At 44.4% G+C, this 14,394-nt stretch overlaps 1 protein-coding gene across 6 annotated transcripts in view; it reads left to right on the top strand.

The window, feature by feature from the left end:
* MYO10 (myosin X) overlaps positions 1–14,394 on the top strand; it is a 260,576-nt gene that overhangs the window by 167,012 nt on the left and 79,170 nt on the right. For all 6 annotated transcript variants that reach the window (XM_086362496.1, XM_086362497.1, XM_086362494.1 and 3 more), the window contains 2 exons: positions 2,169–2,277; positions 4,786–4,866. In XM_086362496.1, coding sequence (XP_086218622.1) covers positions 2,169–2,277; positions 4,786–4,866 — 190 coding nt within the window. The remainder of the gene's footprint in view (positions 1–2,168; positions 2,278–4,785; positions 4,867–14,394) is intronic.

Here is a 14,394-nt window from a genome sequence, read left to right as displayed (position 1 = left end):
GCCCTTAAAGTCATCAATATGTGTCTTAGATCCAGTGTGAATCTCTAACACAAATTTTCAATATCCTAGGAAGGAAAGTAGCACAATCAGTAAAAAGCTGTAATACTTTTAGAAATGAAAGTCCCAGGTGGCTACCCTGTCGCTTAAATAGCTGTGAACCGGGGTGAAGAGAACCCATCTTAAGTGTCAGCTTAGAAGCCCAGGGTGGAAGTGGGTGATCTTTCAATGTGTCTTAACCCTCCTCTATGAAGATTCCCTAATTACAACCTTGTCGGCTATTTTAATTTTAGGTGCATTTTCAGACCTGTAAAAATGGTGATGTTTTAACCATAGCAGATTACCTCTCTCTCAAAGGAAATTTAAATCAATCCATTTAAGTAAAAGCGGGGTCTTGAGGTTAAATGAACATTTTGTTATGAGCAGGGCCGAGGCTTGGAGCCCAGCAAGATGGCCTTCCATTGGTTGCCGCTATCATAACATTAAGTGAAATTAAAGGCAAGAGTGTTGTTTTAGCCCAGGTTTCTCTCTGCAGATGGAGGGGCTTGGTGTCTTTGCCTCTCTTCTCTCTTTTGCCTTTGGCACCTGTGACATTTTGCACTCCGTCTCTTCAGTCACATCCAACTCTTTGTGACCCCATGGACTGTAGCCCACCAGGCTCCTCTGTCCATGGGTTGCTATTTCTTTGTCCAGTGGGACATTTTAATGGCACCCAAAGCTTTTCTACAAAGCGCTCAAAGTACAGAGAACTTCAAAGAGCGAGAATGAACGAAACATCACCTTAGGACGAAAGTGAGAGAGTTGAACAGAATGAGAAGTGATGAGGGAAGCACTGGCATTGTCTCTTTGATGGGGTGCGAAAGCCAGACTCTTTCTCCTGGTTCTAGCAAAGACATTACCCCCTACACCCCTGACCCATGGTTTTTATAGCCCAGAACATCTTCCATTCAAAGAAGATCAAAAAGGTCCTGAGGATTTCCTTAGTGGTGCAGTGGATAAGAATCCGCCTGCCAGTGCTGGGGACACGGGTTCAGTCCCTGGTCTGGAAAGATTCCACCTGCCTTGGAGCAATTGAGCCCTGCGCTAGAACCCTCGGGCCACAACTGCTGGACCAGCACACCACAACTACTCAAGCTTGCATGCTCTAGAGCCAACGAACCGCAACTGCTGAGCCTGAGGGCAGGAGGGGAAGGGGACGGCAGAGGATGAGATGGCTGGATGGCGTCACTGACTCAATGGACACGGGTTTGGGTGGACTCCGGGAGTTGGTGATGGACAGGGAGGCCTGGCGTGCTGCGGTTCATGGGGTCGCAAAGAGTCGGACACGACTGAGCGACTGAACTGAACTGAGCTTGAGTGCTGCAGCTACTGAAGCCCATGTGCCCCAGAGCCTGTGGTCTGTAAGAGAAGCCGCCGCAACTAGAAGCCCACACGCAGTAGCTGGAGAGCAGCCCCTGCTCGCCGCAGCTAGAGAAAAGACCTCATGGCAACGAAGACCTAGTGCAGCCAGAAATACAAAAAAAAAAAAAAAGCTCCTGAAAAGTCTTCTACTTTGTTCGTAGTGGCAATAGATTTTCCAGAACTTTTTAATAACAACAACAGTGATCATCAACACTTAGGATGGGCCAGGCGTCACACTCAGCCTTCTGCCTCCATTCCTCATTTCATCCTTACCCCAGCTTCCTAGGATACATCCCCAAATGACTCCCATTTCCAAGTGAGAAAACAGGTGTGGAGAGAGACCAGCATCATGTCCGAGTCATACAGCTAGGAAGAGGGGACGGCAGGATTGAACCCAGGTCGGTCTCACTCCTGCCTGGTGCCCTTCCACCTGTTAACTGACTGCATCTTCGCCACGCTGAGTTGCACAAGACAAACACTTCCCTTCCACTGGGCTGCAAGGCTCAGCTCCGGAGTGGCTGGTCACGTGGGTCATTTTCACCTTCCTCTTCTCACCGGCAAGACTCCAGCACTCCGAAGCAGCCACATCTGCTTTCAGTGCCTGAAGCTCCTGGGTGGTGGTGGGTGTGTGAAATCTTGGAACACTGTCTTAGCTCTTGCAGGCCTTGGTATGTTATTTTCAGTGGGAACCTGCATTATAATTACAGTGATCAAGCACCTAATAATTGGGTGTGCACCCCTCATGGCCCTCCTGCTCTCTGCTCACACAGATTCGACTTCATCTACGACCTCTTCGAACACGTTTCCAGCCGCAATAATCAGGATACCTTGAAATGCGGAAGCAAACACCGGCGGCCCACGGTCAGCTCGCAGTTCAAGGTTAGTTTATGCTGCTGGTCTGGATGGAGCCATCTTTATTGTGACTTTAGGAACTGAAAATCAGAATGAGCATCTATGGGGTCTATGAAAGGGTTCACTTGTTTTCTATCATCCTTTTAAAATAGGATTTTAGGAAGAAAAATATACTTTTGTTCCCTGAGCCAGATTTTTTTTAAAAGGTTTTTTTTGTCTTATTAAAGATAAATAACTACTTACTCTAAGTTTGTGAAATAGTCATTCTTCTTAAGGACTGTTTGGTTATTTGGGATTGCTCTGATTTGTATTTAAAGGCTCAGATGCATATAAAATATATTTCTTCCTATGTCTGGATTTTTTAAAAATTTTTCCTCAGTAGATTTACAGTATCATAACTAGGAAGAGTAACCAAGTGCATGGTTAAATAAGATCAGTGTCAGTCACCTTGTCCAGATGTCCAGAATTCAGGGAAAATAAGGAACGTTCTTATCTGCATCATAAATATGTAAGCCTTTTAGACAGTTTAGAGGCACAGCACAAGAAGGCCATTCCTCTAATTTAATTGTCCTGTTTTAGCCCCAGATCCTCACATGAGGGGGAATGGAGGCTTGTCGGTCATCAGACCTTTGTTAAATTTGCTCTCTGGGAGACTCTCTTTCATGTAGCTGCTCAGTTGGGTGCCGTGGGGTTGGGGGATGCTGTGTGAGGTTTGTTGTTCAATGTGTTTGGGGATCAGTTCAACCCACAGTCCCATTGCTGACAGTACTGGCAGGTGTGAGCCAGATAGGATGTATTTTAATAATAGCTTAATAATCACAGCTGCCGTTTATTATATGCTCTTCGGTTACAGTCACGGGGCTGATCCCTTTACATATGCTCTCTTGTTCACTTGGCTTATCATCTTAGAAGTATGTATTATTGTCCCCATTTTACAGATGAAGAGGCTGAGGTTTAGAGAAATGGAGGCTTGCTCAGTCCCTTTGAGGACTGAAGCTAGGATTTGAACGGAACTTGAGTCTATCTGACTCTAAACCCTAGGCTCTTATTCATCCAGTGGGATCATTACATCGTCTTTTTCTAAGTCAGTGTTGCCTGGAGTTGTCTTAGAAGTTTTTGCGATGTTGGTGACTTAAATTGAACTAGGAATCAGGCAGTGGAAGAGAATGGGCAGAAGTAGAGACAAAGGCAGGAGGCAAGGTCCCAAGTCAGGAATGAGTCCTGTTCCCAGAGGACTGGACTCCTTGGATGATGATAAACGGGTACCAGAGTATGAGGGGCCGTGAATTCCAGGACATTCCGTCATCGGTGAGAAATCCTAAGGCTTTCTGAGTACAGAAGTAACTAGTCAATGTGGTGGACACCCCAGTTTATTCAACAGCAAAATTATAAGAAGAAACAGACAGAGACTGAGGGAAAACCAATGGATTAAAATAGACTGAAAAGACATATCAACCAACTGCACTGCATGGATCTAATTATTTGCATTCTGATTTCAAAGAATAAACCATTTAAAAAGTATGAAATTTGAGACAGCGGAGTATTTAAAAATGAATCCTGAACTCATTGTACCTTTTCATCTTGATAGTGAGAAATATGTGTTAATTCTTTTCAGGAATGATATTGTGGTTACCTCTGTACATTTTAAAGTATTTAGCCTTTGGTAATACATACTGAAATGTTAAAGGATGAAATAGCACAGTGTCTGGGATTTGCTTTTCTACTAAAAGTGGGTGTGATGTGGACAGAGCAGGGATCAGATGAGACGAGATTAGCCAGGAGTTGAAGCTGATGACCGGTACTCCTTACATGCTCTGTCTACTTTGGTAAATGTTAAAAATTCTTCACAATTAAAAAAAAAATGTTTTAAAGAAAAGACAGCAGTATTACAGGAGATTGATCTGCCTGGTGATTGAAAGATCATGGTTCAAAGACCAGTGAGATGCTTGTGGAAGCTGTCATTTCCATGGAAATAATGAGGAACAACTCCAAAGGAGAGGTGATAGTTCTCAGGTTTTCTGTATAAATATTGAAATATCCCAGGGTATTTTTTTATTTTTATTTTTTATTTTTTTTGCTGGTTAACAGAAAAGTATTTTTTAAATGGTACTATATCAAAGAAGTAATAAATGTTTGCATATGTGGAATAATTTCTATGATAATTATAATACCTTTATTTTATTAGAATAACATGATTAAAAATCAAAGGGGCTTCCCTGGTGGCTCAAATGGTAAAGAACCTGCCTGCAATGCAGGAAACCCAAGTTTGATCCCTGGGTCAGTCAGCAAGATCTCTTGGAGAAGGGACTGGCTACCCACTCCAGTATATATCAAAGAAGTAACAAATACGTTTTGCATATGTGAAATAGTTCCTATGACAACTATAATACTTTGATTAGAGTGACATGATTAAAAATAAAATCACTATTATTCCTCAGGTTTCTTTTTCTTGTTTCTGATGAGTGCCTAGGGTGCTGAGAAGTTTCAAGACATAAAAAGAGACCAAATCAACCTATACTTTTTTCTTTCTCATAGGACTCCCTGCATTCCTTAATGGCAACGCTAAGCGCCTCTAATCCTTTCTTTGTTCGCTGTATCAAGCCAAACATGCAGAAGGTAAGATTTACGACACTTCTCCCCTGAGACTGTCTTATTTAAGGCCACTGCTTTCTGGCATGGCTACTTGCTGATTTGGTTTCTCCAAAGTTCTTTCATTATAGATGGTTGGAAATGGATGTGACATTATTATAACATTCAGTGGGAAAAAAAATCCCTTTGTCTTTTGGACCTGTTTGCTTTTGAATGATGCCATTACACTTTAGAGAAACCTAGTTTAAAAGGAAACATTGCAAAACCTTGCATTTTTCCTTTAGCGTTGCTTTCAGATTCTTGGGCAAGCTCCAGAATGTGGTATATACCTTTTGGAAGAAAAGATTGGTGTGTTTTTTGTTTCGATGGATTTCTTTTTCATTTTTTTTTCTTTTGCTTTATTGTTAAACATGACAAAGAGTCTGTATTCTATGTAGTAAATAATGGATTTCAGGGACTTTAGTTAGTTGTAACTAATTAGAGGACTCCTGTCATCAAAAGTTTTAGTGTCTCGGCTCTCGGTTTTAGATTTTTAATGCCATGCCCTGATCAGAAACAGTGTGAGTTTTATACAGAGAATCTGTCTGAAGAAAGAAAAGAAAATGTGTTGTTGTTTGGTCACTAAATGGTGTTCGACTCTTTACAACCCCATGAACTGCAGCAGCCAGGCTCCCCTGTCCTTCATTGTCTCCGAAATTTGCTTAAATTCATGTCCATTGAGTCAGTGATACTATCTAACCATCTCATCCTCTGCCACCTCCATCTCCTTTTGTCTTCAATTAAGAAAATTTAGTATTAGGTGAAAACAGCTGCTCTGTCTAAGGCTAAATGGGTAATTGCCTTCAAGTGCTGTTGAAGAATTGACATGATCTTGATTTGGCAAACATCTGCTCTTAGTCCTGTGAAGAAAGGAAATCCCTTAGCAAAATAATAATGTCAAGGCCCCTCGTGGGGAAGAACTAGATGCCATCCTCATAAGGACTCAGATAAGGAATCTGACCTCGACTGTTTCATGCTCCCTAATGCTGGTGTCCATAACTTTGGTGGTGTGGATCTTTTGTTTTCCAGTTATCTCTGACTTAATACTACAGTAATATTTTCTTTAGAGTTTAAGGTGTTTTTTATAAGAACCACAATTCTGAATTCTGTCTTCTAGGAAGCAAAAACTCAACAAGGGGAGATTATAATCTGTTTGGTTTGTTACTCTGAGGTGTGATGGGGAGAATTTGTCATTTGTGTGGCCTAAAGTGACTGAGATTGTGGTTCTGTAGATCTGTGATGACTTACGGTCCATAAGGTCTGGCAGTTGAATTAGTAGCTCATCTTTTTGTTTTTCAAATTTTTAATAAAATGTTTTAGGTTATCACAAAATAACAGCAGCTTAACAATTCATAGGTGTTTTTTTGGACAGAATGTTGAAAGTTAATAGCTAAAACATAACTGTGTTCCATGAAGGACCTTTTGTATAGCCCAGGGAAGTCTGCTCAATGTTCTGTAATGACCTAAATGGGAAAAGAACTTGAAAAAGAGTAGATATATGTATGTGTATTAACTGAATCACTTTGCTGTACACCTGAAACTAATACAGCATTGTTAATTAACTATGCTCAACATAACAGTTAAACATAACCATGTCCCATGTCAGCTGGTTTATATCCCTTTGCTGTGCCTTATGGAGAAGGCAATGGCACCCCACTCTAGTACTCTTGCCTGGAAAATCCCATGGACGGAGGAGCCTGGTGGGCTGCAGTCCACGGAGTTGCTAAGAGTTGGACACAACTGAGCGACTTCACTTTCACTTTTCACTTTCATGCATTGGAGAAGGAAATGGCAACCCACTCCAGTGTTCTTGCCTGGAGAATCCCAGGGACAGAGGAGCCTGGTGGGCTGCTGTCTATGGGGTTGCACAGAGTCACACACGACTGAAGCAACTTAGCAGCAGCAACAGCTGTGCTTTATAAAGCTTCCCTTGTGGCTCAGCTGGGTAAAGAATCTGCCTCAAGTGCGGAAGACCTGGGTTCCATCTCTGGGTTGGGAAGATCCCCTGGAGAAGGGAAAGGCTGCCCACTCCAGTATTCTGGCCTGGAGAATTCCATGGACTGTATAGTCCATGGGGTCACAAAGAGTCGGACACGACTGAGCGACTTTCACGGTTTCTAAAACCCTAATTGGCCGTATCTACGCGATGGATAGAGGAGCTTTGTGTTTGCATCTACACTTACAGGAGCTGTTAACCTCTGCCAGTGTTTCTTTCCTCTTCATTAGTAGTGCCGTAATTTGTTTTTTATGTATCTTTTAAAAACTAGTTGTTTGGCTGTTCTTTGTCTTGGTTGCAGCTCACGGGATATTCATTGAGGCATGCAGACTCTCAGTGGAGACAGGTGTGCAGGATCTAGTTACCTAAGCAGGGACTGAACCCAGGCCCCCTGCCCCAGGAGCAGGGAGTCTTACCCACTGGACCACCAGGGAAGTCCCAACAATACCGTAGTTTGAACCTGCATGTTTGTCCCAAATTTAAGGCCATGAGTATTGAGATACAATGTACAGCTTTTTTGACAAACCATAGTTTAATTTGGAACTTTTTCTCTCTTCTTAGTGATGTCATAATTGTGCAGTTTTATAGCCGTTGGCATCTTAGATTCAATGAAATGAGGAGAGCCGGCCTTGCCAGGCCTTATTTTTAAGGATAGAAATTTTAACTTTAAAACCTTGGCCCTCTGTGTTTTTGTTTTCCTTCTTGGATGGCATGGAGTTAGTTTTTTTCTTTAAATTGAAATCACTTTTGAAATTAGGCCTGTTTGAAAGCACTTCATTCAGAATGTTGAAGAAACTGCCTCTTTTTGATGTTTAGTTTTCCTTACTGGGATTTGGTTGTGTCTAATTGCTTTAGTGTTTGCATTAAAAAAAAAAAGAGCCAATCCAGCTTCTGGTTCTATTTTTCTTGGCTCACAGCCCTTCCTACCTCCTGACCTATGGCAGGCAGTAATTAATAACCTACCAGGAGATGGACAGGACTGTCAAAGACTTTGGAAACACATCTCGGTACCATTTTAAAGGCATCCAGCAAGTCAGACAGGAGAACTGACTTGTTTGAGGCCTAAGATGTAGGTGTGATACCAAGTGTGAAGGGACTAATTAGACTATGGGAAAGGTAAATTATGACTCGCTTAGCATTTGTTTAGTACCATTGGAAATATTGGAGTGTTACTGGTGATGATCTAGGAAATATATGTAAACAACCCTCGTTTGTAGTTTCTTATGACTTTTGTCCAAAGGTGAATGCTTCTAGAAATGTCACAGGGAAAATCTTGCTTGTCTTTCCCCAGATGTGGGGAGTGTGTATTTCCACCTTTCTCAAGTCAGACATTCATCAGGGGGCCTTAGAGGATGTATTGTTTTTTGGCCATATCACATGGCACGAGGGATCTTCGTTCCCTGACCAGGGGTGGCACCTGTGCCCCCTGCAATGGAAGCGTGGAGTCCTAACCACTTGACCACCAGAGAAGTCCTGGGGATGTATTTAAAAATGTATGTATATGGAGGTGTTTTGTACATCATTCAGGAATTTAGATCATGGGTTTTGGCAGCTTCTAGAGATTCCTTTTGGGAATTCTGTGACCCGAAAGGGGATGAGAACAATGGCTGTAAAGTCTGTGGCCTCAGGAGAAGCAGGGGAGCTGCCTAAACAGCTCCTTTAGACACCTGTGCAACACATCCGAGGCTCCCATGGTGGCCCAGAGAGCATACACACACGGCTTGTGCGCTCCAGGCCTGTGTTACAGGCTGCGTCCTATCCTTGGCAAGAACGTGACACTCAGGATGGAGACTTGGCCTGAAGCGTCTAGAAATCCTCTTTGGGGAATATTATGGGTTTTCATTATTGGGGATTTTTATGTTTTGCTTTGAAAAAACTGGTGTGAAAAAGTCCTACGTGTCTGTGCTCAGTCGTGTCCGGCTCTTTGCAACTCTGTGCCCGCCAGGCTCCCTTGTGCATGGGATCTCCCAGGCCAGAATGCTGGAGTGGACTGCCATTTCCTCCTCCAGGGGATCTTCCTGACCCAGGGAGCGAACCTACATCACCTGCATCGCAAGCAGATTCTTTACCACTGAGCCACCTGGGAAGCCCAGCGTGTTTTGCTTTGAAAAGCTGGTGTAAGCAGGGAGAATATAACTGATTGCTGAAACAGTTCTGTCAGTTCGGCTATAATAGTCTATGGGCCTTTGTTGTGAACAATTTGGAGCGAACCTCGGGTATTGTATAGAAGGCACTTTACTAGCGTCACCGGGCAGTCCTCCTGGCACTAAGTCATGAAGAAAGTAAAGGCATACCTCTGGGTAGGGGCTGGCCTGCAGCCAGCTCTTTGCCTCAGAAGACACTGGGGAGTGCAGTCCTCCTGTCAGCTTACAGTCTTCAGTTTACAGAGGGCAGGCTTCTCCATCAGATGGTTTTCAATTGGTGATGTGACCGTGTAGCTTTGTCCTATTGTGATTTGCTTGTTGTTGTTCAGTTGCTCAGTCGTGTCCGACTCTTTGCGATCCCACAGACTGCAGCACACCAGGCTTCCCTGTCCATCACCAACTCCCAGAGCTTGCTCAAACTCATGTCCATCGAGCTGGTGATGCCATCCAACCGTCTTATCCTCTTTCATCCCCTTCTCTTGCCCTCAGTCTTTCTCAGCATCAGGGTCTTTTCCAATGAGTCAGTTCTTCACATCAGGTGACCAAAGTATTGGAGTTTCAGCTTCAGCATCAGTCCTTCCAATGAATAGTCAGGATTGATTTCCTTTAGGATGGATTGGTTGGATCTCCTTGCAGTCGAAGGGACTCTCAAGAGTCTTCTCCAACACCACGGTTCAAAAGCATCAATTCTTCGGTGCTCAGCTTTCTTTATAGTCCAACTTTCACATCCATGCCTGACCACTGGAAACACCTTGGCTTTGACTAGATGGACCTTTGTGATTTGCTTAGGCAGTAGTAGTTCCTGGCCAGATGTGTCCAGACCAACCCCAGAAGATATCGGTACCAGAGAAAACCTGCTTTGCCTCCTCAGAGTTTCTCCCCCAGGGTGTCCTGTGGCCTGTGATCTCTGCCTTCTCTCCTTGCTTATTGTTTCAGCAAATAATTTTTAGTCAGAAAAGTCCATTATTAACATTCCTCAGTTCAGAATTAAACAAGGGGACAGACGGATAAATATCAGAAGAGCCTTCCCGGGTGTGAGAACTGGTTCTCTGCACTTCCCACCCCCGAGTGCGAGGCCCACTTGCTACAGGAGCAGCAGGGCGTGTTCTCGCCTGGAGAACTCACAGGACGGTGGAGCCTGGTGGGCTGCAGTCCATGGGGTCACAGAGTCGGATGCCATGAGCAACTCACTCACCCACTTATTCAGAAAATAGTACTGGGGTAGAGAAGCCAAAGCTTAAAAGGAAATGTGAAGGATCTGCCTGGCTTTCATCACTCTTCCTTCTGTCTTTTGATATGGGGAACTCTTGGGTTCTAGGCAGAAGCATCTTTGATTCCTGCAGGGTCACCTTAAGTTTTAACTCCGCGTAACCATATCCTCAAAGATTCTATCAGGTCTGCTCTAAAAAGGCAGGATATGGGTCAACTGAATGGCCCTGACGCTGGGGGCCTCTGGGGGGAAGCTTCTAGCAGAGGTGGCTACGTGGAGTCAGGTTTTTCTAAGGGAAGAGGGGTGTCCACGCCAAGGGGAGCTCTGGACCAGGCGTCCCAGGAGGGAAGCCCTGCGGTCTGTGAGTTGGAGTGCAGCCATGTTTGCTGGAAAATGGAACATCCAGTAGGACAGTGGAGCTGGACACACAGGGCTGGCCCCGCTGTGATGGCCTTGTCTTAAAGCACCGTCTTCAGGCTCCGAAATACGAGGACAGCCCAACCGTCTCACACCGAAGTCGTCTTCTAGAGACTTCAGGGGAGGCCAGTTTTTCCCCTTAAGTGAGTCCTGCTGACCTGTGTCCCTCTCTTCATGCAGCCGCTGTTGACACCGGCCCAGGTCCCTGTTTAAGACAACACTCAGGACCACACAGCATCTGAGAGTGCCATGTTAGTGTTACAGAAACCGGAGCCTTTTGTTTCCAGAGGCATGGTGATTTAATGAATGGCTTCATGAATCCGGCACATTTAGTCCCAGGGGTTCGTGTTTGTGTGGCCCCAGGGGTGCTGCCTGCTATGTTTTTCCTTAGGTTTTTTGTTTGTTTTAACAGAGTGCACATGTTAGAAAGTTCTGATACTATGATAGTGCATTTCCTACCTTGACTGTTTTGTCCTGTCTTATTCTTTCTCGATCTTTTCCCCTCTCATTTTACTCACCTTGTTTCTCACGGGCCTTTCTGAGTTTATTCCAGTGACCCTTTACATTCCTTTTTAGGCATTGGTGTCTCTACCCCAGTGCTGTTTTCTGAGTGAGTGAGTGAGCTAGTCGCTCAGTCGTGTCCGACTCTGGACTGTAGCCCACCAGGCTCATCCGTCCATGGAATTAATTCTCCAGGCAAGAATACTGGAGTGGGTAGTCATTCCTTCCTCCAGGGAATCCTCCTGACCCAGGGATCGAACCCGAGTCTGCTGCATTGCCGGCAGATTCTTTACCATCTGAGCCACCAGGGAAGCCCTGGCTGGCTTGTTTTCTGAATAAGGTATTCCATAAATACAGAAGATCTTGACCATGTACAGCTTTGCTGGCTGTGTCTTCCATCTTTGCACGCTGCTGTGTAGCCCAGTCTACATCCAGGCCCTCATGTGTGCTCAGTAAATGTTGAATTGAATTGCTCGTCAAAGGACACCATGATTATGCCCATGGTGTGTGAATACTTGACTTTGCCAGAGATAGACTTATGCACCATCTTTAATCCTTACTGCTGTAGGTTTCATTCTAGTTGGGTTATTTCTGGTCTGTTTTTTGCTGGATCATCTTTGATTTCTGCAGTCGGAAGTTACCCTGGGGATAAACCAGTAGGTCAGTATTACAGTGATGTTCTTACTGTGATTCAGCCTTTCTGTGTTACTATGCTATCTTTCTGTCTCCCAGATGACCCCTTCTCAGATGCAGTGTCCCCCACCCCTAGGATCTGGAGCCCTTTGGAAAGAGCCAATCACAGCGCAGGAGACTCATTCACAAATATTGAGAGTTGGCCTTGCTGCTTCATACACAGACGCTCAAATCCTTAAGTGGAGTTCCCCTAGGGAATGTGTTCTCTGCCAGGATTTGGCGAGGAGGTTTGGGTGTACAAACCTGCTGGATAACAAGAGTTGAACCTGAAAGGTTAAATGCTATATTTTAGCATTTTGATTGAACTTTCTAGAATTTGGGCTTCCCTTGTGGCTCAGCTGGTAAAGAATCCACCTGCAGTGTGGAATCCCTGGGTTAGGGAGATGCCCTGGAGAAGGGAAAGCCTACCCACTCCAGTATTCTGGCCTGGAAAATTCCATGGATTCTATAGTCCATGGGGTTGCAAAGAGTCGGACACAACTGAGAGACTCTCACTTTTCACTTTCTAGAATTATACATCATCCAGTTCAAACATTATCTATTACCGTATTTTATTGACTCAAAGATTCTCATGGTTGTAAAGGCACCATTATTTTATACATCACTCTAAAAGCAGAAGTTGTTCCTAAGCCACTTAGCTACAGCACCATGCTGTCCTGTCTCCAGGCACTTGCTTTTGGCTTTGCAAGGGGGGTCGTTGAAATGGTCAATGAAATGGAGGTCGTTTGTCCATCACAGATCCTCGCTCTGCTGGTAAGAGTTACACCTTGTCGCTCCGTTTCCAGGCCTTTCTGCAGATAAAATGACTTTCCATTTCTTTGATGACTCTAAAGAGGAATATTTAGGCTACATTTAAAGGCCAGCTGGACTCAGTGCAAGTAGTTCCAATAGTGCCTGTGATTTTCAAAGACAATGAAAAGCTGTGATGAAATCCATGCACACGCGGTATGGAATTGCATCATGATGGCCGTTCAGATGTCAGCAAGCCGTGGACACATTCAGGCGTATGGAGAAAGGAACGTTTGCATAAAGAATTGATGAAATATGATCTGTTTGTCCCCTTTAAATGATACACCAAAGGATCCGTCTCCCTCTTCCTAAACTAATCCTCAGGAATGGATAATTTACTCTTTGTTTACACCTAAAGGGACCCTGTTATCTTTTCTTTCTTTTTATGCCCTTACTATTTATGAGAAAGGTCTTCACTCCTGCTGAATGAAATCTGCACTTCTTTATCTTCCATTTGCTGATTTTTATCCAGTCACTTGAGATGAAAGTAAAATGGCAAATATTTATTCGTATGAGTATGTCAAATATTTTAAGCTCTGAATAAGTATACATTTTTCCTGGTCTAGTAACCAGCCGCCTGCAAGAAATGTTATCTTAGAATTTTTCCGTCACACATCCCTACATCAAACTGCAGTATCTCTAGGCTCTTGAGGACAGCTGGGTTTGATATGGCTTCGCCTTATTCCTAACTCTGCTTGTGTCTTTCACGCCTTTGATTTTCCTGTTCTTTTCAGTGCAGCTGTTTTCCCACGGCTGCTCTTACCACTGCCACACATGTCCCCAGCTGCCCTCTGCATGCTCCCCGGTCACCCATGGAACCTGGGTGACTAGGTCATTCATTCATGCACCGCACCAAGGGCACAGGCGGCTCTGCTCACTGCTGCTGAGACACGGGGTGCAAGGTGCCCTGGGTCTGGGGAGTTCTGAAACCCCGAGGACCCGCCCTTTTGGGAAGGAGATTGCGCAGCCGCCCAGGTGCAAGGCCCCTAAAGCACTGGAGTGGAATTGATGTAAGTCAGAGGTGTGTGTGCCCGGTCCGTCCAGCCTCTTATCACCAAGCGGTCATGTGGCCTTGGGGTTGTTGCTACTCTCCCAAGTGTGCGTAGTGAAGGTACCTGCTGAGCCCGCTAGGCTCCTCTGTCCGTGGGATCCTCCAGGCAAGAATACTGGAGTGGGTTGCCATTCCCTTCTCCAGAGGATCTTCCCAACCCAGGGATGGAACCCGGGTCTCCCACTTTGCAGGCAGATTCTTGACTGTCTGGGCCACCAGGGAAGCCTCATTCACGAGAGCAGCTGTGAGTATTAAATGAGGTAACAGGGACATGAAACAGCTACACTTCAGTCTAACAGTCCGTAGTTGCATTTCATGTGTGGGGTGAAAAATATGCTCCTTTCATCCTCACAGTTTCACCCCCAGTTTAAGCTGAATCACCGAAAATCTCAGACTGTGTCCAGACCTCCTCCTTTTGGAGTTTAGTTTTAAATAGAATACTTTTGGAAGATTGTTGTGTAACCAGCTTCTTAATCTTTTTTTTTTTTAATTTCCGTTTAGCCTTTGACATGGTTATGGATGAACATTTTAATTTCTTTTTTTTTTTTTTAAAGGAACACATTTGAGTCAGTTGTAGTGAGATGGGTGAACCTAGAGCCTGTTACACGGAGGGAAGTACGTCAGAAAGAGAAAAACAAATACCGTATATTAACCCAGATATATGGAATCAAGGAAAATGGTACTATGAACCTATTTGCAGGGCAGGAATAGAGAC

The sequence above is a fragment of the Bos grunniens genome, chromosome 20 (assembly GCF_055505025.1).
Source record: "Bos grunniens cultivar Pamir isolate PY7600 chromosome 20, Bosgru_T2T1.0, whole genome shotgun sequence".
Lineage (NCBI taxonomy): Eukaryota > Metazoa > Chordata > Mammalia > Artiodactyla > Bovidae > Bos > Bos grunniens.
The sequence above is the reverse complement of the archived record's forward strand: the minus strand, read 5'-3'. Positions and strand labels throughout refer to the sequence as shown.